General features: G+C 43.0%; 1 protein-coding gene across 1 annotated transcript in view; it reads left to right on the top strand.

The window, feature by feature from the left end:
- Positions 1–22,946, top strand: part of tmtops2a (teleost multiple tissue opsin 2a) — a gene marked incomplete at both ends in the record, with an annotated part of 129,846 nt that extends 106,900 nt beyond the window's left edge. Inside the window, one exon of the mRNA XM_084308707.1 lies at positions 22,941–22,946. Coding sequence (XP_084164833.1) covers positions 22,941–22,946 — 6 coding nt within the window. The remainder of the gene's footprint in view (positions 1–22,940) is intronic.
- Positions 22,947–24,165: the final 1,219 nt, after the last annotated feature.

Below are 24,165 nucleotides of genomic sequence, written 5' to 3' on the forward strand. Positions count from 1 at the left end.
CATTTATCTATATTTGAATTACAATTGCCCACATAAACACAGATATATTTCTTTATCACTTAGTCTGTTGACTTTAATCATTCTTTTAGAATAGAATATAACTGAATAACATATAGAACAAGCTTAATAGAATACCAATCAATACCATATAGAACAATCAATTAATCATATTGAACATAAATGAAAACAGAACAGGCACATTAACTAATTACCTAATCTAAGTATGACCAAACCTAATTATATTTTACCTTACTTCAATGACTTAATTCAAGATTACAAGTACAATATACCAGGAAATAGTTAGCTTGTTTGGAGATTTCAATAGTGATCTTCTCTGTGTGTGTGTGTGTGGATGTGTATTTGAAAATGTGTGTGTGTGAGTGTGTGTGTGTGTGTGTGACTATGTGTGTGTGAGTGTGTGAGTGTGGGTGTGTCTGTGTGTGTGACTATGTGTGTGTGTGTGTGTGTGTCTGTGTGTGTGTGTGACCAGACCTTTGATGGTCACATGTAGCCATCAATATGTGACCTAATCATTGTCTTTTGGCAGACCAGTTGGCTCTTTGATGTCTCCTAAAAGGAGACATGTTTCTCTAGAATTTCCTGCCCTTTGTTCTGACCCACCCCCTAAAGGGAAGTAAGTCTTACCCCAGCTGCCACTATATGCAAATGCCCTCCTGGGGTGACAATGGCAATCAGTCTATGTAAACACACACATAATCTATGAATTATTGTTTTGAGAGCCAAGTATTTCTACACATTAGTTAATCATGAGTCTATGTTTGGGAATTTACCACAGTTCCCCACTTGGATAGTTTACCTATCCTTAATATGTCAAACATAGATATCAATCTCTACACACTACTATCTAGATAACACTTAAGACATTTTATTAGGATAAAATATATATCTGATTTGCCACACTCAGATCCTAAAATTCAAATTAGCCATTTCAGTTTTTGTGATCATTTGTTGCTCAGAGCTGATGCAGTATCACGACTGCTGGGTGCAACTGCTCCCATTTTTGGAGGTGGAATTTAGAAAGCAAATTGCCTTTCCCATCACACTCCAATCTTCTGTCAAGAACATCTTGACTATTAGGGGGTAGAGCCCCCTGCTGTATCTTCTATTGCTGTCACAGCGGTGGGGAGGTCGTTGCTGGCTGCCCAACCCCCGTTGACCCTCGGATTAGTGGAAGAGGTTTGTTTCTCCTCCCCTCCTTAGACGACCTGGTGGTCGATAGGGGCGATAGCAGCTCCCCCCCTTCGCTTGTTGACCCCCTGGTCAATAGTTGAGGCCTTGCTTCTGTTGACAGCCGGAGTTGTTGCTGAGGCCTAGCTGCCTGTCTCCTCGTTAGTTGTCTGTCGTTTCCCTCTGAAGCCTCAAGACTCGGTCACTGCGTTGGCCAAGACTCTCCCGGCCCGAGAGGTAGGCGTCTCCTGGTTCTCCGCAGTGTTGTGGTTCCCCATGGAACCGCTGGGTAGACACTAGCCAGTGTCCTCTCCCATCCGTATCCTGCAGTAAATACATATCGCTTCGGGGACAGTGGGGATCACTTCTACCACAACAATTGATTGATAATCCATAATTTCCATCCCTCAGACTCTCTTTACTGGTCTGAGCTTTGACAACTTTCTTTTCCAAATCATTTATCTATATATTTCATGGTTTTTAGATCATTAATTTTCAAAATTCTGAAAAATTCACATGGCTCTCATTATATTATGCTGTCAAAACAGTATACTCCTCCACCTCTCGATGTGGAATACACATTCAAACATCGTTACCGTCTTCCTCTGGTTTTGGACAGCTGCACCCCGGACCGGACAGTCAGCACCGACACATCCATTCTCCCAGTAACCTGTGTGTATGGCAACAAATCACAGTCCGCCTTAAACACACATCTTCCACATCACAAGCCAATTATCAATTGCACATGTTCACACCCTACACAAGACTAATTTGGCCAATAGCGACCAAATCTATTGAGCTTCATTAATGTACAGAGAATCATGCTTCCCAACACTATCACCAACCACGACACACCCCCAGCCCCTAAAACTGGGTATTCAATGGGCGGAGAACAAAAATCCATAACTAGCTCATGTTCCTTCACTTTGTTCCCAGTCCATTTTACAGACATATACTACCCCGTCCTGATGTGTCGAGATCACTCCCAGCTTGCCAGGTACCCTAAGAAAAAAACACAGAAAGAAAGAAAACAGAAAAAAAACACAAAGAAAACGCTGCCAAACCAATAAATGAAAAAATAAACCAAACTTGTGAGCTTATCCTTAACCAAGAAACAAAAAAGGGAAATCAAATGAATAAACAAAATGTACGCTCCCGGCCTAAGTCAGGAATTGCTCGTAACACACTAGAAAAGAGAAGTAAAAATAAAAGTAAATAAACACCTATTCTATTGCTCATAACTGTTAATACGCTTCTATCAATACTATAAAATACTAGAAACAACTATGAGTCTTCTTAATTTCCTAATCATGCCTCTTGTTAGTCTGATTAGTTCATGCATTTGTCAGTCACTCATACATCCGTTTTTAGTAACTTTCATCCATAATCTAATCACCTAACACCTCTATCTATTTTTATTTTTTATTTTTATTCTAATCTAATTAGGAGCACATTTTATCATACAATATATCCCACCTCTACCCTAGTCAGTTGCATATATTTTTATTCTGCCGGTGGCCTCTGCAGACATGACCTTTGAAAATGACCGTTCACTCCACAGATCCAACAACACTGGCGGTCTCCCCCGGGTTGTGGGACCCGGTGGGTCAGTTGCCTGTGACCGGATGACCCCGGGGTCATCGGGCCCAGAACATGTCCTGGTGGTATGCCATCATCGCCATGGTTCCCTGGAGCCTGTTCGGAGGAGAAAGCCACGTACCTATTTGGTCCAGTCACAGTTCCTTGAGAGGGGCCCGTGGTTGGGAGGGGCCCGCCACCTGTTTCTGTACAAACACGCCCTGTTGTGGATAGATGGTCCCGCTCTACACAGTCCCGAGAAATGTGTCCGAGGGTCCCACACGTCCAACAATGCACCTGCCGCACACGGTAGCCATTCGGATTCCTGCCTCTGCCTCGACCTTTTCCTCGTGGTTGCCACCTCGTGGGTGGTCTTATTGGGGTTTGTTGTTGTTCCGGCACGGGACCCCCTTGTGGCCCCAACTGGGCCTGTCTCTGGCCATCTGGTTCTCCAGAGGGAGAGGGAGAGAGGCGATTGGAACCTGTCTCCCCTCCGGGCTGTGTGGACTGGAGTAGGCCTTGGAGATAGTCCACTACCCGTCTAGCCTCGGCTAGCTGTTCTCCGAGAGGGAGGCACGTCTGTAACTGGCAGTCATCTGCAACGGACACTTCAGCGTGGATTGACTCGGGTAATACAGCTGTCTCTGGGTCGCTTGCTGCAACGACTCCCTGTGGCGGAGTAAAAGACATTATTTCCAGTCCCTCCGTCTCACTGGACACTAGAGGGGAGTCGATCAAATTCCAGTCAATCAAGTCAACGTCCAATTCGGTCAATGTAATGTCTGCAGAGGTTATCGGCATTATCTTGATTTGGGTACGCATTCTACACCGGCCTCCTTTAACTACAAGGTTCTGTAATGGCCTGAATATCTTTGGCCATCTTTTCGTCACTTTTATTGTGACATCTCCAGTCGTTGAAATAGACAGATTGTCTACCCTTCCTATGGTCAGTGCATCTAACCCTCCGGTTGCTCCTATCTGTGTATTTTCCATTCTCACTTTTCTTCAACCACTCGTAACGTCACCGTTTGGAAAGCAAGTTTCTCTGTATTCAAACTATTTTTACCAAACTTGAGTTAATTTCACTCACACTTCTATATTGGTGTAAACAGGAATTGATAATCTCGGTCTTGTGATACTATACCCCCTGACTGTCAACAGTCTCTTTGATTTCCCTGTTGGGGTTCGTAATTGTCAGCGCTGGCCACCCGTCCTGGAGCAGCTGTGAAAAGAGAAGCAAAAAATACACTTAATTATCAGTGATATTTCCCATTCACAATCCATCATTTGTCTTTAAGCATGGAATGTCGGGCATCTCCTATACTAAGATCACTTGAGAGCATTTGTGCAAATTTCGTTTTTGATTTATCAATGACACAGCCTTAATCTTTTTCCAGTTGTCTCCATTGGAAACCCAGACTCTCAATCCTGTTGTCAAGATCCTCCTTAATACCACTCCGGGGAACTTATTTTTCATCAGCTGTTTCCTCCTGTTGGTCAATCAGAAAGTTGTTATTTACAGCCTATCATTTCTAAACATCTGTATCGGACATGGTAATTTAGGTGAATTATCTCACTTTTACTCTAATCGTTCTTTGCAAATGACTATGTGTATGTGTAACTATATTTATTTCTGTCCGTGAAAGCCTAGTATGTATTTCGCTCATATTACATTATACATATCAGTAACATACATATCTTCCATTCACAATCTCTCACACAGTTATTATATATCCCCCGTAACACCTAACCCTTTAGGTGTTAAAATAACGCGCTCCTCACGGGAACAGAAATCAATTTTCAGTGCCTTATGTCACTGAAGTCCCCGTGCATTTAGAATAGTGTCACACAACCCGTTCATAACCACAGGCGGCGACACCATCCCCACATTGAAAATCCTGCCGACCAATGACATTCCACTGGCCAACTCGTCCTGTGGCCCACGGCATCACCCCCAGTTTCGAACCTGGAACGCGAAACCCCGGGCCCCCTACTCAAGGATAATCAAAGATCATTCCACTCACAACCACTGCCACACACATACAGCACCTCTGACACCACCGTAACCAGTCACCCAAATACCCACACACAATATAATTCGACGCGCGTAGTGTGGCAGCGAGCCTTTGACGAGTGCACGCATAGCGCACCCCCGTTAATGCGCGGTGGCAGACAGCGAGCCCACCCCCGCCACGACGTTTAGCAGTCCCCGTACCCCTGGTAAAATGAAAACTGTGCGCAGTGTGACAGCGAGCACCGACGAGTCGCACACAGCGCACAAAGCGTGGAGGCAGACAGTGAGCCACGACGAACTGTCTACCCACACCCCCATCGCAGGCGCAGCCGAGTAGAGTAATTATGCTCCGACTTACGGCCCACCAACATGAACTGACACGGAGCCCCAGCCGGGGCCCGTCCAAATGTAAGGAAAGAAGTACGAGCGCCTCGTCGAACAAAGCGTAGCGCCAACGCCAGCCAATACCACTGCCAGCACTAGAAATTCCCTAAAAATAACAATAAAACTGAATATGGAACAACAACATACGCATAATAAGTCCCAAACTCAACCTATCGTCTTTGAAACCCTACAGTAAACAGCAATAAACAATATACCTAGCACTACACCGCGTTTGAAACCCAAAAAAAAAAAACCTCTATATACAGGCCCTAAACTAGGAGAGAAAGAGAAGCGTGTCGGGGGGGCCGAGGGGGGGGGAGGGGGGGGAACATATGGAAGAGAGGCGGTGTGGGAATGAGGGGAGTGAGCGAGAGGGGGGGGGGTAAGAGAGAGAGAGAGAGAGAGGGAGGGAGAGGGAAAGAGGGGGGGAGGTGAGAGGGAGAGAGGTGAAAGGGAGAGGGAGGGAGGAGGGTGAGAGAAGGAAAGAAAGAGAGGGGGGGGGGGTGAAGGAGAAAGAGAGAGAGAGGGAGGGGAGAGGGAAAGAGGGGGGGAGGTGAGAGGGAGAGAGGTGAAAGGGAGAGGGAGGGAGGAGGGTGAGAGAAGGAAAGAAAGAGAGGGGGGGGTGAAGGAGAAAGAGAGAGAGAGGGAGGGGAGAGGGAAAGAGGGGGGAGGTGAGAGGGAGAGAGGTGAAAGGGAGAGGGAGGGAGGAGGGTGAGAGAAGGAAAGAAAGAGAGGGGGGGGCGTGAAAGAGAAAGAGAGAGAGGGAGAGGAAGGGAAGAAGAGAGAGAGAGAGAGAGAAAGAGAGAGAGAGAGAGAAGAAGAGAGAGAGAGAGAGAGAGAGAGAGAGAGAGAGAGAGAGAAAGAAGAGAGAGAGAGAGAGAGAGAGAGAGAAAGAGAGAGAGAGAGAGAGAGAGAAAGAGAGAAAGAGAGGGGGAGAAAGAGAAGAGAGGGGGAGAGAGAGTGTACAATGAAAACGTTCTGTGAGCAGAATCCAAACATATTCATCCTGTCCTCTTCTGCCCCCTACTGTATTCCTAAATAAACTCCACCTTCCCCTTAACAATGGACGCTCGCCACCCCTACCAAGATGGACGCTCGGTACCCTCCCAAGATGGACGCCGGCGCCCCTCCCAAGATGGACGCTCGGTGCCCCCTACTCAAGATGGCCGCTCGGAGCCCCTACCAAGATGGCCGTCCGACCGCGCACCCTTACGACGTCACAACCGGCGACCGCTTTAGCCGTTAGCGTGGCTAGGTAGCACTAGCTTAGCTTCTCCCATGATCCCATAAAAACGTTCCCCAACGACCCGTTCCGCCGCGCGGGCCGTCTCCTCGCAACGTTAATATAACACCACATACCCCACAACAGAATCCTATTTCCCTCAGAACGCCAGTGTAGTGATCTAAATAGGAATATAAAAACATAATAGCAAAACACTAGTTTGACCCCTCCGTCGTCACTACCGGCGAGCTTAGAACGACTTCCGGGTCCGGTTCTAGATAATCCCTACCACCTTAAACATTACACATCTATTTTATCCGCCACGAATATGAAAACTTTTAAGTGCCTTTCACATCCCCGTAATCTCAAGACACTATCGATCGACCTTATACATTTGAATTACGTCCACTTTTCCCTCCGTTTCCTCCGGTGCCCAGAGGCTAATACCACAGCTAACGGCTGCTGCGTTCCACGGGCCTCGGAAAACCGGCGTTTACCATTACATTTCCCCATGGCCAATCGGTGACTTAAATTACATAATAACATAACTATACTCTCACACGTCCCACCAATCACTCCTAACCTTAAACATTCGCCAACTATACATTCATACACGCTCCCTAACAAAAAATAAAAAATACAAAATCAGCATTCACGCACATTACCGTCTCTCGAACGCCGCACAGCGGCGCGACCGGTAAACCTTTCATTAAGTACTATTTTTGTTACCGCCTAACGCAGTCTAATTTCAACACGCCCGCCGTGCCCAAGGTTTAAACCAGACCTACTTGTGCTAACTCTCTACTTTAGAAAATACGACGCACGCGTGCTTTAGCCTCTACTCCTAAGACATACAACGCACGGTGTTTACCTTGGTTTAACCCTGAGCATGAATCTAAGACATGTTCCTGTTCCCTCACTTGCTCCGACTGGCAGCGGCGCTCCGTTCATTGTGCTAACATTTTACATTAAAATATACTACGCACGGTGTTTACAGAGCCGCCCTCCCCAGCCAGAACATTCAATTTAATTTTCCCTTACATCATGCTTACATGAGGTTAAATTCTTAGCAACCCCCTCCGTGGTTCGAATAGAGCACCCAAACATTATCACACTCACCTCTCAGTAACTTTTTCCAGTCACTTGAAGACGATCGATCGATCAGTTGTTCTCCTCGTCGACCGGCGTGTAGAGAAAAAAATTTCCTTTGTTGTGGTGATAACACGAGCGCCCTGATTCACTGAAGTCCGGCACCAAAATGAAGTGGATTCCCAAGCTGTTTCGGTTCTGCTCTGCTTCAGAACCGGGTTGCTGGTACTCTGCGTTGTGATTCAATACCTTAAAGCTCTGGGAATCACTTCTGTTAAAACTGACTGAGCAGGCAGAAGGAATTAGGAGGAAGGTAGTTTAACAGTTGTTTAATCAAAGTTTAAGAGTGTATACAAATTACAATAAGAAAATGCTATAGTTGTAATCACGAACACTATGCCGTAAGTGATAACAACCAGACTAATATTACAGTATAAAGAATGATAGTTGATAAGTTGTTGCTGGTCTTTGTTGTCTTGGCTAGTGAACAAAGAGTTGATTTTCCCTCCAAGAAGTTCCTTTGTTCTCGTTGCCTGCTGACCTGGGTGAGATGGGTGGAGAGGTCTTGTCCTTGTGGGTTGGTTGTTTCAGAGTTCCTCTCCCCCCATCACACACCCATTCTTATAGCCCAGGCCCAGTGTCTCGGAGTTGATGACATCATCACATTATTGCCCCAATCACAAGCCTGCTAAGCTTGTATTTGAAAAATAGGGGTTTGGCTTAATAGCCCAACCCCCTTCACATAATACTAACAGAGGCTGTCCTTACAGTCAACAATATATACTGTTCTTAAACATTGCATCATTTTCATTTCCATTTATCTATATTTGAATTACAATTGCCCACATAAACACAGATATATTTCTTTATCACTTAGTCTGTTGACTTTAATCATTCTTTTAGAATAGAATATAACTGAATAACATATAGAACAAGCTTAATAGAATACCAATCAATACCATATAGAACAATCAATTAATCATATTGAACATAAATGAAAACAGAACAGGCACATTAACTAATTACCTAATCTAAGTATGACCAAACCTAATTATATTTTACCTTACTTCAATGACTTAATTCAAGATTACAAGTACAATATACCAGGAAATAGTTAGCTTGTTTGGAGATTTCAATAGTGATCTTCTCTGTGTGTGTGTGTGGATGTGTATTTGAAAATGTGTGTGTGTGAGTGTGTGTGTGTGTGTGTGTGTGTGACTATGTGTGTGTGAGTGTGTGAGTGTGGGTGTGTCTGTGTGTGTGACTATGTGTGTGTGTGTGTGTGTGTCTGTGTGTGTGTGTGACCAGACCTTTGATGGTCACATGTAGCCATCAATATGTGACCTAATCATTGTCTTTTGGCAGACCAGTTGGCTCTTTGATGTCTCCTAAAAGGAGACATGTTTCTCTAGAATTTCCTGCCCTTTGTTCTGACCCACCCCCTAAAGGGAAGTAAGTCTTACCCCAGCTGCCACTATATGCAAATGCCCTCCTGGGGTGACAATGGCAATCAGTCTATGTAAACACACACATAATCTATGAATTATTGTTTTGAGAGCCAAGTATTTCTACACATTAGTTAATCATGAGTCTATGTTTGGGAATTTACCACACTATGTCTTAAATTATGGCTATGTGTCTAATATGGCTGTCGCTTATCAATGACTTCGCGACAGCCATATTAGACACATAGCCATAATTTAAGATATAGTTTATGCATTCGCAAATATGAGAGCTCTGTCATTGAAGTGGGTGGTGGCAGTGTAACAACGTTCACCCTGATGTAAAGTAGCGATTTTTATTGTTTTGTCATGACAACCCAATTACATAATCCAACATATGTGTAAAGAAACAACATATTCCAGTTAACGGTATATTTTTTAATGATTCATTACGGTATAAATTAGGTTAACTGGAGCTGTGGAGGCTCCTTGCTGAAGAGCCAGCGGGGCGACGCGGTTGTTCATTCACCGGCTTCCGTGCGCCGCCCGCGGCTTGACTCGGTTCAGCGTTCACCCTGATGTAAAGTAGCGATTTTTATTGTTTCGTCATGAAAACCCAATTACATAATCCAACATATGTGTAAAGAAACAACATATTCCAGTTAACGGTATATTTTGTAATTATTCATTACGGTATAAATTAGGTTAACTGGAGCTGTGGAGGCTCCTTGCTGAAGAGCCAACGGGGCGACGCGGTTGTTTTTTCCCCGGCTTCCGTGTGCCGCCCGCGGCTTGACTCGGTTCAGCTCCAGCAGCAGCAGCGGCCGTTCCTCCGTTGTAGGAAGCCCTTCAATGACAAGCGCTCTCATATTTTGCGAATGCATAAACTATATCTTAAATTATGGCTATGTGTCTAATATGGCTGTCTCAAACACAAGGACCTCCTCCTCTCAAGAGCACCTGGGGGAGCCTCATGCGCATGCGCGGCTCTCTGCCGCGACTGCAGCGTCTCTCTTGTCTCTCTTGCCGCAAGGCCGCGTGCTAGTGGATTGATTGATTGGCCGTGTGGCCAATCAGAGAAACGCTGAACGAAAAGCTGAACACAAGTTGGTTGCCTTTAATATTCACGCGCCCTGGACGTGTCAACTAAACAGTGAGTCTCTCTCTCTCTCGCTCTCTCTCTCTCTCTCTCTCTCTCTCTTCTCTCTCTCTCTCTCTCTCTCTCTCTCTCTCTCTCTCTCTGTGGTTAACGTTAACGTTTGTAAATCGTTTTTTTTAGGAGCAGTACTGTTAGGCTACTGCTGGCCATTCATGAAGCGAGACATTGCTGATTGTTTATTTATTTTATAACACAAGACTATGACTACCAACTGCCTAGCCAGCCGTGTATCAATCTTGGATGCAATAATAACGTTACCACACTGACTGTGTCGATGGCTCATTGATTTAACTACTGCAGCTCTCTCGGATTGAAAATACGTGGATTATGGCTTGTTCAATATCGTCTATGTTTGAATGAATGAATGAATGAAAACTTTATTAACAGATTGCAGAATGGGTACAATACAGTACGGCTCAATACACACAATTGTTAAGGGGATGCAGACCAGAGAAAGACGTTTGTCTTGTTTACATCAGGGTCCCAGATTTTCGATTCATATCGATAGTTTAATAGCTAGCCTTGGCTCGTTTAACAATATGCAAAATATGTGTACAGCCCTGTACTCATACTGAAGTTATTCTTGGTATATAATAGGTCTGATTGTGTAACGAATCGATTCCACGTCGCGCTGTGTGTGAGAGAGAGAAGGAGAGAGGGAGAGATCTGCCTGTGTTTGGAGACGGGGCGAGTTTTGTTTCTAACTTTTCTATTTATATATTGTGTTTCAAGTTGTGAATTAGAGTCTAGACTATACTTTATTTGACTGGTTGTGTGTTGTTGTAGTAACAGCTGAGCGACTCGTTCATAAGAGCCGATTCATTGCCGTGAGCGTGAGTCGAATCGCTCACGTCTTGCCATGAGTCTGTTGCGTGGTACTGTACATGTTTGCAAAATGTTTGGTATAGCGCCCCTAGTGGCGAAGCACCCACCGGCCGCCACTGGATGATGATGATGATGATAGAAACCGCTGTTGAATGCTGGTATTACACTCATTGAGGGACACGAAGAAGTCAAGTCCGATGGGATTTGGGAATCTCAAATACAAATCGGGATTGGAATAAAAAATGCATTTATATTAAACAATACAGAATATACAGCACTTCTTGGGGTCTGTAGGGTAAGCACTTATTCCCTCCCCCCTGAACATTTATGAAGATGTGTGGGCCTTTTAAGTCAGTGATAAAAGTGTCTTTCAAGGATAAGTGAGCTCCTGCACTGATTATTATAGTTCAATATTCAATATTTGATCACCAAAAACCCCCAAAAAGCATAAAAAGGGGGCTCCCCGCCCGGAAAGGGCCCTTGAAAATCGCCCACGCGCGCTACGTGCGCTCGGTTTATATATACACACAAGTGTAGTGCCCTTTTCAGCCTTTGAGCACCTGCCCCTCTAAAGTCCTGTGCACGTCCCTGCCTGCAGGGGTGGTAGTGCAATACCCGTGGTACGCTCGGCTGAGCGCACCACTCTCTGTAGGGCCTTCTTGTCCTGTGCCGTGCTGTTTCCATACCAGGCAGTGATGTTTCCAGTCAAGATGCTCTCTACAGCTCCGGAGTAGAAGGACTGGAGTATCTTCCCAGATACTCTGAACTTCCTTAACTGTCTCAGGTGGTAGAGGCGCTGCTTTGCCTTTTTTACGACTGAGTCTATGTGTGTTGTCCATGTCAGGTCCTCTGAGATGTGGACCCCCAGGTACTTGAAGCTGCTCACCCTGTCCACGGTAGCCCCGTTTATCATCAGTGGTGTGTGTGTCTCCTGCTGTCCTCTCCTATAATCCACGATCAGCTCCTTGGTTTTACCAATGTTCAGGAGCAGGCTGTTGTTGTGCTTAGTTGTGCTTAGTATCACATAGTTCAATATTCAATATTTGATCACCAAACCCCCCCCAAAAGCATAAAAAGGCCCCTCCCACCCAAAAAGCCCCCCCCCAAAAATAGCACAGGCCCAGTGCCCTTTTCAGCCTTTGAGCACCTGCCCCTCTAAAGTCCTGTGCACGTCCCTGCGTCCTACGCCAACTACACTGGCTTCCCATTAAACACAGCATAGACTACAAGATCCTCCTCCATACATTCAAGGCCATCCACAACCTCGCCCCTCCATACCTGTCCGACCTCCTCCACATCAACATTCCCACCCAGTCCCTCAGGTCTGCCTCCTCCATCAACCTGACCGTCCCCCCAGCCCGTCTGTCCCCATGGGGTCAAGAGCCTTCAGCCTTTTAATTGTTGTACGGCGACCTTGAGTGTCTTGAAAGGCGCCTTATAAATAAAATGTATTATTATTATTATTATTATTATTATTATAAAGACATATGGTCAGGCACTCTACTACTGGCACCTGAGCAGCTAACACTGGAGCGGTTAAAGCTGAGGTGCCTTGCTCAAGGGCACAGCTAGCAGGCACGTGCACACATAGAGCCCAATGGGTGCACAAGCACCTGCCCTTTTGTGCCTCATAAAAGTGCCCTTTTTATGCCAATTATTTTTACCATATTTTCTTTTTTACCTCCATATAGAGATAGTGATCTGCAATCTGCTTGGGTTGGGGGTGCAATTCCTAACAGGCTCAACCATATGGATAAAAGTTCCCATATTATGTGCAAACTAAAAACAGATATTACATTACATTACACAAACTACAAACAGATATTACATTACATTACACAAACTAAAAACAGATATTACATTACATTACACAAACTACAAACAGATATTACATTACATTACACAAACTAATGCACCACCTTTGGCTGATAGTTCAGTTCAGTAATTTTTTATTTCGGGCTTTCGACACATAACAACGGTCATTCCATAAATCACCACACTTTTACCAGCTGCTATTGCAGCATTGTCCAATTGTCCGAAAAGGGCTAGGGAGAAGCACTAGGCTTGTCGGGCCCTACCCCTGAACTTACGCTTAAAAAAAAAACATTTTTTTTTTACATACATACATAGTAGATACATATAGTACACATTTCAGTGCACACATATAGTACACATTACAGTACACATTACAGTATAGTATACCTGCAGTATATAATAGTATATATAATAGTATATAGTACATAATAGTGTATACAGCACATATATAATTTGAGAGATATAAAGTACATGATATATACAATACAATATAGTACCATAATATAATAGTACATACTGCAAATATAGTTCAATATAATATACAAATGAATTATAATATGATTATATAATGTGATATGATATAGCGCACAATACAGTATCATACGTATTTATTATTATTATTAATTGTTTTAAATATGCCATTAAAGCTCTTCTTCCCTTCTGTAATAGATTTTTTTAGTCTAGATTTTAATTGATTTATGTTTTCACAATATTGTTGCTCATCCTGTAGCCCATTCCACAGGGTGGCTCCGTAAGAGGAGATTATTTTCACGTTGGTTTTCATCACAGGTTTTTTGAAGTTCAATGGTCCTCTGAGGTTGTATCCCCCCTCTTTATCCAGAAATGTGCTTCTTACATTTACCGGTAATTGATTATTTCTTGCTTTGTACATAACTTGCAGAGTTTTAAAGTTTACCATATCAATGAACCTCAAAATGTGTGACTGTAGAAACAGTGTGTGTGTGTGGTCCCGATATCCTGCATTGTTTATTACTCGTATTGCTCTTTTTTGTAGGATAGTCAATGTATTTATGGTTGTTTTGTATGTGTTACCCCGTACCTCTGTGCAGTAATGCAGGTAAGGCAAGATCACTGCACAGTACAGAGTGTGCAATGAGTTGGGATTGAGTACATGTCTCACCTTACTAATAATTCAGATGCTCTTTGCCATCTTAGCCCTCACATATTCTATATGGGGTTTCCAGCCGAGTTTATTGTCTAAAATCACTCCTAGGAATTTATTTGCATATACTATTTCTATTATATTATTATCTATTATGGCTGATAGTAATTTATTAATTTCTTAGGATTTATTTTGGTCTAATAAATGTTTAAGGTTCTTAGATGGATCCCCTGCTGCCTCCTCCTCCTCTTCCTCCTCCTTCTCATCCTCATCTTCCTCCTCCTACTCTTCCTCCTCTCCCTCTTCCTCCTCCTCCTAATCCTCCTCTTCCTCATCCTCCTCCTCCTGCTCCTAATCCTCCTCTTCCTCCTCCTCCTGCTCCTCATCCTCCTGCTCCTAATCCTCCTCTTCCTCCTCCTCCTCCTGCTCATAATCCTCCTCTTCATAATCCTGCTCTTCCTCATCCTCCTCCTCCTCCTCCTCGTCCTCCTCCTCATCCTCCTCCTCATCCTCCTAATCCTCATATTCCTAATCCTCCTCATCCTCCTCCTCCTCTTCCTCATTCTCCTCATCCTCTTCCTCCTCCTCTTCCTCCTCCTCCTCCTCCTCCTCCTCCTCCTGATCCTCCTCCTGCTCCTCCTCCTCCTGCTCCTCCTCCTGCTCATCCTCCTCCTCCTCCTCCTCCTCCTGCTCCTCCTCCTGCTCATCTTCCTCCTCCTCCTCCTCCTCCTCCTCCTCCTCCTCCTCCTCCTCCTCCTCCTCCTCCACGGGGAGCAGCGTACTGGCTCATGTTAAATGGCAGGCCATGCATTATGCAGCAGCTTAGGCCTCTGCGCTGGATCTTCATGTCCTCGGCTACAGTCCACTTGTCGCTGCTCTGGTCGTAGCGTTCCACGTTGGAGATGGTGATGAAGTCATCATTGTAGCCTCCGACCACGAAGAGCAGGTCGTCCAGCACCGCGATGCCAAAGTATCTGCGGGGGGTGAGCATGTCGGGCAGGGCGCTCCAGGAGTCAGTCAAGGGGCTGTAGGCCTCCGCGCTACTCAGGGTGTTTCTACCGTCTGACCCTCCCACCTGAGGACAGGACACATGAGAGGAATGTTTTAGTGTGTGTGTGTGGCTCAGGCAGGCAGACATCTATACAAATATCAAGTATAAAGCATTTGTCTCCGTGTGCACCTACTGCATAGACATGTCCTCTGTATGCTGCGACTCCCACTCCGTAACGCCTGCTGCTCATGGGGGCGATCAGAGTCCACTGGTCGGTGTCTGGGCTGTAGCACTCAGCTGTGAAGCCACCACAGATGTAAACCTGTAATAAGAAATAATATTCTAATTTAAAGACATTTCTGATCTCTGATCTAACGTTCCTTGTGTTCATCTAGCACCCTGTGTCCCTCAGTTCCACCCACCTTGCCCTGGAGGGCTGCTGCCCCGGCGCGGCTCCTGTGCTTCAGCATGGGTGAGATCACTGTCCACTGGTTGGTTTCAGGCTCGTAGCGCTCGGCGGTGTTCAGCTCCACGTGTCCGTCATACCCTCCCATGGCGTAGATACAGCCGTCCAACACCACCACGCTGAGTCTACTGCGGCGTGAGTGCATGGGAGCCACCTGCAGCCAGCTGCGAGTGACAGGGTTGAACCTGCGCACACTGCTGAGAGTCTTTCTGCGGTCCTCGCCACCGACGCAGTAGACCAGACCGTGGAGATAAGCGGTGCCGTCGCACCACCGGGGACTCTCCGCCTCAACGCTCACGTCCATCCATCCACCGGCTCGGATATCGTAAGCCTTCATGGTCGTGCTGCCGCCACCGCAGCCTCCGATGGCCAATAGGACCTCCTGGGGCCGGCGTGGGCGGGTCAGGGGGTTTGGGAGCCTGTCGGAGCCAGAGGGGTTCAGGACGCTGAGGATGAGGGGCCTGCAGTCGTGGCTGTCCCTCACCACAGGGTTGTTCTGGACATTGTTCAGCAAGTAGTCAGGCCTCATCAAGCCCATGCGAACCTGGGAAGAGACAAGCAGACAGCGGGTACAACTTAGACATCGGTTGTAGACGGTTTCTGTTGCTAGGGAACAGTTTGGACCCAAATGTTTGACAACCACTGTACTAGGGAACCTAGTGTTGTTTTAATGCAATGCACAGTAATACAATTCGTTTTTTTTTTTTTTTTTATAAATGTTTTTATTTAATTTTCATACATAAAACAGAACATAACAGTACAACAATAATAATAATAATAATAATAATAATAATAATAATAATAATAATAATAATAATAATAATAATAATAATAATAATAATAATAATAATAACAATGACAACAGCGACGACAACAATAATAACAGTAACATGAATCATAATGACCTTGGCAAGAGACAGACAAACAAGGAAAAGTAAAATAATAAAAGAATAAATAAAATAAATGTGGCTCAGGCAATAGCAACCATGTTTGCGTATCCGTAATACAATTAGTTACCTTGGGCAGCAGCAAAGGGATGTGTGTTTTACGCTCCTCACGGGAGTGGTCGATCCAACGGAGGACGGCCTCGAACACCATCTCCTCGCTCTTCACGTTCAGTTCATCCCTCTCGATGATGTCCACCAGTTGCTGCAGGGACAGCTCCACAAACTCCTGTGAGACGTGCAACATCTCCTCAAAGTGGCACACGATGCAGAGATGGGCCTTGCGCCTCAGGTCAGGGCAGCAGTAGATGTCCGTGAACCTCCAGATGGCGACACAGTTTTCCAGAGACAGCTGGCCCTCTAGGAAGTCAGAGCATGCTCCTACTATGCCAGTGACGCGAAGCTGGTCTGCAGCCACCAGAAGCTCTGCCACGTTCTCTGCTGTCACCAGCACAAAGCGTGTGTAGGAGTACTCTATGATGAGCTGCATCATACCCGGGGACACCCCAGGGATAGTGTGGACTGCTTTCTCTGAGTCGCTCCAGCGAGTGAAGAGGGCTCTGTGGGACGCAGAGTATAGAGATATCTGATGAGTAAACAGTAAGCAACATTCTGTCCTGTGTAGTAATATATTTTCACTGTAGAAGTATAGGGTCTTAGCACAGTAGAAGTATAGTATATGTTTACAGTATAAGTACAGTATAATATATGTTTACAGTATAAGTACAGTATTGTATATGTTTACAGTAGAAGTACAGTATATTATATGTTTACAGTAGAAGTGCAGTATAGTATATTTTTACAGTATAAGTACAGTATATTATCTGTTTACAGTAGAAGTGCAGTATAGTATATTTTACAGTAGAAGTGCAGTATAGTATATGTTTACAGTATACGTACAGTATATTATATGTTTACAGTAGAAGTACAATATAATATATGTTTACAGTATAAGTACAGTATTGTATATGTTTACATTAGAAGTACAGTATAGTATCTGTTTACAGTAGAAGTGCAGTATAGTATATGTTTACAGTATAGTATCTGTTTACAGTAGAAGTACAGTATATTATATTTTTACAGTATACGTACAGTATAGTATATTTTTTACAGTAGAAGTACATATATTATCTTTTTACAGTATATATACAGTATATTATCTGTTTACAGTATAAGTACAGTATATTATATGTTTACAGTAGAAGTACTGTATATTATCTGTGTACAGTAAAAAGTACAGTATGGTATCTGTTTACTAACCAAGCTAACCTGAACCAAGCTAAGCTTAACCAAGCTAACCTGAACCAAGCTAACCTGAAACAAGCTAAGCTTAACCAAGCTAACCTGAACCAAGCTAACCTGAACCAAGCTAACCTAAACCAAGCTAAGCTGAACCAAGCTAACCTGAACCAAGCTAACCTGAAACAAGCTAAGCTGAACAAGCTAACCTGAACCAAGCTTACCTGAAATAGTCGCTGCAGTCACACAGGAGGGCCTTGTGGGCATTCAACTCAGTGCTGTTGACTTTAATAACCACATCACAGAGCCTTCCCTCCAGACGCAGCTCATTAAGGATTGTACAGGACATTGTTTCCTTTTCCATGTGGGGATTTTAAATTGTATCTACAGAATATATTCAAGCTTACAGACAAATAGCCAGGAACAACAAGTGAGATCTTCACTTGTCTTCTGAGATCTAAGAATTGTTGAATATATACCCTACACAAATGTTCTAGAATGTTTGATTATGACATCATACTGTGACATCACAAATGTTCTAGAATGTCCTATTATGACATCATACGGTGCCATCACGAATGTTCTATAATGTTTGATTATGACATCATACTGTGACATCACAAATGTTCTAGAATGTTCTATTATGACATCACAAATGGTCTAGAATGTTCTATTATGACATCATACTGTGACATCCAGTGATGGGAATATTTTTCAGTAACGAGTAAACGGATTACTCTTCCAATCTTAATAACGCTGTTACCGTTACTGCCAAAAAATGCGGTGCGTTACTATGATTGAAGCTGTTTTTTTCAGATCAGACAGATCTCTGCGCTGAGAAGCAATACTTTTTTCCTTGGTTAGTGGGCAGTGCGCGATTGGCTGAGGTTGAGTAAAATGTCATGGTAAGCCAATCAGAGGTAGAGGTGGGCGGGTGTTCGAAATAATCCATAGGCTGACACACAGCGACAACACAATCGACTCAGTCAACGACAGACCGCGGTTCCGTGTACGTTTTGATAGATTGTTTGGCGAGCCCAAATAATCCAAAACTAATCCAACGAACAACACAAGCGAGCAGTCAACGACAGACAGTCCATGAGCATTTTTTGTTCACTCTTGTGTTAGTTGTGTTGCAGCGCAGGGCACTACAGTAGTGGAGGCTACAGCCTTATCAACAGTGCTGTACTTCCTGGTTTAATAGCACAGTCTTCAGGTGCTCAGATATATATATATATGTATGTCATGCATGTCTTAAATGTCATGATTAGATTAGTTTAGATGATTAGATTAGATTCTTATATCTGTATGTTGTGTATGTCATAAATGTCATGAATTGAAAATGGGGGACCCTGATGTAAACAAGACGAAAGTCTCTCTGGTCTGCATCCCCTTAACAATTGTGTGTATTGAGCTGTACTGTACTGTACCCATTCTGCAATCTGTTCATTAAAATGTTCAATCAATCAGTATATATTTGTTATTTATTTTTGGTATAGTGCTTAACAAGCATAATTTAATGTTGCCCAGTTGTGGCCTGTTGAGGGGCAATACATATCAAAAGTTCCAAAACATCTATTGTGTTTGTATTTGTATGATCCACTATATAAACATAGTAATTATAATATCTACATACATGACATTTGATTGGAGGCTAGTCTCACTTTGTCCCACAGCAACATTAAAATAGTTTAGATTTGTGTATGTTGTTTATGTAAAAATTTTACTTGAAAGTAACACAATAGTTACTTTCTGAAGTAACTAGTTACTTTTATAATATACTGAGTAAGTAATTTAGTTACTTTTTGGAAGAAGTAACTAGTAACTGTAACTAGTTACTTTTTAAAAGTAACTTGCCCAACACTGGTGACATCACAACGGAACATGTTTGAGTACCATTTGAATAATTTAAATAATATGTTGACATTAAAAAAAGAACAAATAAAATGGAAAAAGAAACTACATAAAACAATGATACACATTATAATAAAATATTTAAGTAAAATGTATAGAAATAAAGAAAAATAAGACAATGAAATAAAGATAATAATTCATTTAAAAGCTATTTTAAAGAGGTAAGTTTTGAGCAGTGCCAACCGAGTCTGCTGTCCTAACAGACTTGGGGTCTGTAGGGTAAGCACTTATTCCCTCCGCCCTGAACATTTATGGAGATGTGTGGGCCTTTTAAGTCAGTGGTAAAAGTGTCTTTCAAGGATAAGTGAGCTCCTGCACTGATTATTATAGTTCAATATTCAATATTTGATCACCAAACCCCCCCCAAAAGCATAAAAAAGCCCCTCCCACCCAAAAAGGCCCCCCAAAAATAGCACAGGCCCAGTGCCCTTTTCAGCCTTTGAGCACCTGCCCCTCTAAAGTCCTGTGCACGTCCCTGCTCAGGAGAACAACATTCCCGAAATATAAGAACGCAAAGAAGGACCCAAGCACAGGTGTCACAGTTCTTCATGACTGAAACATCTCCTGAGATTGATTCGGTATGGGATATTATTAATTACATCTTATTTATCTAGTTGTGTTTTTAACTAGATGTCAGTATTTCTATACCTGCCCTGGCAGCAAGGAGCCTACATATTGGCTGCTGATGTTGATTGATTGATTGATTGAAAACTTTATTAACAGATTGCAGAATGGGTACAATACAGCACAGCTCAATACACACAATTGTTAAGGGAATGCAGACCAGAGAAAGACTTTCGTCTTGTTTACATCAGGGTCCCCCATTTTCAATTCATGACTATGTTGGCATAGTCTAGGGCTATTTCAGTTGACTAATATGGTTGATTGTTCATTAATGTTGAGTTTTTAAAGTCTAATAAATAAACATGTATTTAATATATATTAATCAATATAATTAAATAGTGTGCCCATTTAAACTCTTATGTTGTTATGCTCATCTGGAAAACGGAATTCTTCATAATAACAGTTAATAAATACATAGATAATATAATTCATAAATACATAAATGCAAAAATACTTCTATGCATTTCAGGAGTTTGGGGGGCTGGCACCCCCAAATAATTAAATAACATAACCCTAACCCTAAAACCGAAATAAAGTAAAAAAATAAATAGTGACAAAATCCGGAAATTCTCGCCCAAAAAACGCCCCAAAACCGGAAAAAAATATCTCGCGCGCTACGCGCACGCTCGATTATAGGTGTCCCTTATCTAAATTTGTCAAAGGTGGCAACCCTAGCTGTTGGCTAATTAGCTATTGTGCTTCATAGCTAACTGAACGCCAATGATGCTAGCCTTATGTGATCTTATAAGTTTCAGTTCATAGGAAAATACTTTGACTATAATGGTCAGAAGTAGATTAACTTAGATACTGTTATGCTTAACACCCAGTACTATTCACTTTACTTAATTTCTAAGATTAGATTAGATCATTTAGACCGGACATTGAGAATGCCTGTGTTAGACCTACAGTATAATACTGCCAGCTGCTATAAGAAAACCAAAAACGATCGGTATCGGCAGTGTATCGGCCGATATGACTCATAGTGATCGGTATCGGTGGCAAAAAGCGTGATCGGGGCATCCCTAGCCAGAACATAATTTTTTTTTTTAATGAATTCTTTTTTTACTTGCCAAAGCGCGACCCCACTGTCACCTACCCGCGACCCCACTTTGGGTCGCAATCCATAGTTTGAGAACCACTGCTCTAGGCCATCCTGCACCCCCAAGTTTCAAGTTGTTTTATTTGTCACATATAAGGTACATTACAGTGAAATGCTTGGTTCTGTATGAGATTTTGCTTCATACAGTAATTTTTTTTTTAAATATACAATGTACAAATGCAAAAATGAGGTAGAGAGGTAGTGCAAATCTTCTAGTAATAAATAGATAAATGATGGTATAGTGTTAAAAAGTGTTCAAGGTGTCTAAAGTGAATGTTAAAGGTGAATGTTTAAAGTGAGTGTGTGCATGTGGATGTGTGTGCAATGAATGTTGAAAGGATGGGTTAGTGTAGCACAGCAGAGTCCACATTGAGCATCCTGATGGCCTGGGGATGGAAGCTCCTTCTGAGTCTCTCTGTATTGGCCACGAGACTCCATGGATAATGAATAGGGCTCAGAATTGATGAGGCCATTCTATTTTTGTGTGAGCCCGTATGAGGTTACCTTGATGAGGTTTCGATTCCGATTCTGACCTTCTATCGTATATAGATGATATAAAGACAATATAGATGTGTGCGAGGCGAGCTCACGCAAAGACTTTAGTCTGAGCCCTACTCATTGTCTCTGGAGCAGTCCCATAGTTTACATCCCAGTGACATCGCCGGTTGGAGGATTCTCTATGGTACATGTTCACAAATACTGACTGAATTGTACTGGGGTACTCTTCTGAAAAAGAGTGACATTCTCTTTTAAAGGTGCACTGTGTAGTTTTGTGAGAGTCAGAGGAGTGAATAATTTCTAAGGTATAATTTCGGAAAAACTGAATAAACAAATCAGATCTAGAAAGCTTCCTTAAAAGTTACTATTTCATTGCTGTCGTTTACAAAGCAGGGCCGCAATTTTGTTAACAAACATATCCGAGGCTTATGTTTGGTTCACAGTCCCTAAAGAATATTTTGTTTTAATTAATGTTAGACAACATAAATAAAACAATAAAATAATTACAGTAAATGCCTTTTGCAGGCTCTGCAAACCCTCCTCTGAAACTGCATAATGCACCTTTGCGTAAGTAAAGTTTTGAGGTAATTTTCACAAATCACAAAATATAAAAAATGAAATCTTCCACCACTGCTTACTGATTCATTATATTTGAACAGGAGTCAAGTATAGTTCAGAGATCATCAAGGGTCCAAGACACCGTCTGTCGCAGCACCTTTGATACAACTTGACACATGGGTTCATCCATAGGCAAGCTCTTCTATTATCCGCAATATCCGACCTGACAGGTGTACCGCCCCAGTCAAACTCCCCACTACTGCGCCCGGAGCGGGTGGCGTTGAGTAATGCCTCGTCTCCATTAGCTATCTCCAGAGCCTGGCTGGTGCCGGCCATGGCTGCATGTTTGGATTTGCGTCTCTTGTAAACTCTCCGGTTGCTAGGCAACCTTTCAAAATCCACACCACCAACTGTGATGCACAAGCTAAACCATGATGATGCAATGGTACAAAGCCGGCTTTGGCCAGGTTGTGAAAGGTGTCCGTCTCAGCCAGGGTCTGGTCGGGTTGTGAAAGGTGTCCGTCTCAGCCAGGGTCTGGTCGGGTTGTGAAAGGTGTCCGTCTCAGCCAGGGTCCAGCCAGGTCTGGCCAGGTTCTAAAGACACTAATGGAGATGCTCACTGTGCACCAGACAGGCCACAGCACAGCTAAACCCTGGCTAGTGGAGACAAGGCATGAGTGAGGAAACGATAAGAGTAGTGGTATTTCACAAGCATACTATTTCACAAGGCCTCCCACTTATTCTAACACCTCTCATATCTCTTCACAGACGTGAAGCAATGCGATTTTTTGACCACAAAACATTTTTAAATGGCTTTGCCAGTGAATCCTATAAGGCTTAAGGGAGCAGCTGTGTAGCCCAGGATACGTCTGCCGGTGCGGAGGTGAGGTGAAGCGCAATGCACACAATACTTTCTGCTGGCCCACTGTAACGTGTCTGGCTGTGTGACGTCAACTTGTCGGCATGAAAATAACGGCACCACGATATCTTAGCGCAATAGCTTAACAGACATTGTCGCTTTTGGGATTAGGCACAAACCCATTTATTATTTACAAAAATATACAATAAGGACTATGGCCATACGGCATTATTCAATATACACAACTATATTAATTAGGGCTGTAAAAATGTTAATGCTATAATAATTTTAATTATTTAAAGCGTTAAAAATTATTAATCTATGGAGTGACAATTTTTCAACGTTCTGAACTTTCAGCAGTATATTTGCTTGTTCTTTTTTTTTGCATTGACTCATGCACCTTTTTGAAAATCATCTGACATGAAGATGGAACACATTTGTGTTGTTAATATGATTTATATTACTGGTGTTTCATACAAGACATTATCGTCCTCTGAGCCAATCTGCACTTTAACATAGGCCTGGGTTGTTTTTATTTCTGTTAGCGCCACGGATCTAAGAAAGAGGTCTAGCTGAGTCAATGTTGATGGTTTTGTTGAACATTTGTATTTCACAGGAGAGAAACTGTATTAAAAAAAAATCTATTAAAATTGTCTTTGAATCTAAATATACTTTTTGTGTTGATTTTACATTAATTCCATGATTTTACTCAAGTAAATATCTGTTACAAGCTTCGGTTTTAAGTAGAAAAATGCTATTTTTAATATAGATTAATTACAGAAAATTGTGAGATTAATTAGTTAAATTATTTTAATCTATTGACAGCACTAATATTAATACAACTACTAGCCACATCGTTACTAGAGAAACTACTATAGCAAGTTGACGCTTGACGCCGCTGTCGGACGTCAGGTGGAACAGGAAGTGAAGAAGCCACTTAAATCAAATGAAGCCTGTAGCTACATCAGGTACAAACAATGAAGCGCCACTTAGTGACCAAACATGGCACTGCAACTACATGATACAGAAATACAATAGGCACATTTGTGACTGTTACACCACGTGTCCCCGCCAGAGCTCAAGTCAAACTCATGCCTCCTGGGCTCCTCAAAGCCCCAGAACTCACCTCTGACG

The sequence above is a fragment of the Notolepis coatsorum genome (assembly GCF_963971535.1).
Source record: "Notolepis coatsorum genome assembly, chromosome: 1".
In the NCBI taxonomy this organism is placed as follows: domain Eukaryota; kingdom Metazoa; phylum Chordata; class Actinopteri; order Aulopiformes; family Paralepididae; genus Notolepis; species Notolepis coatsorum.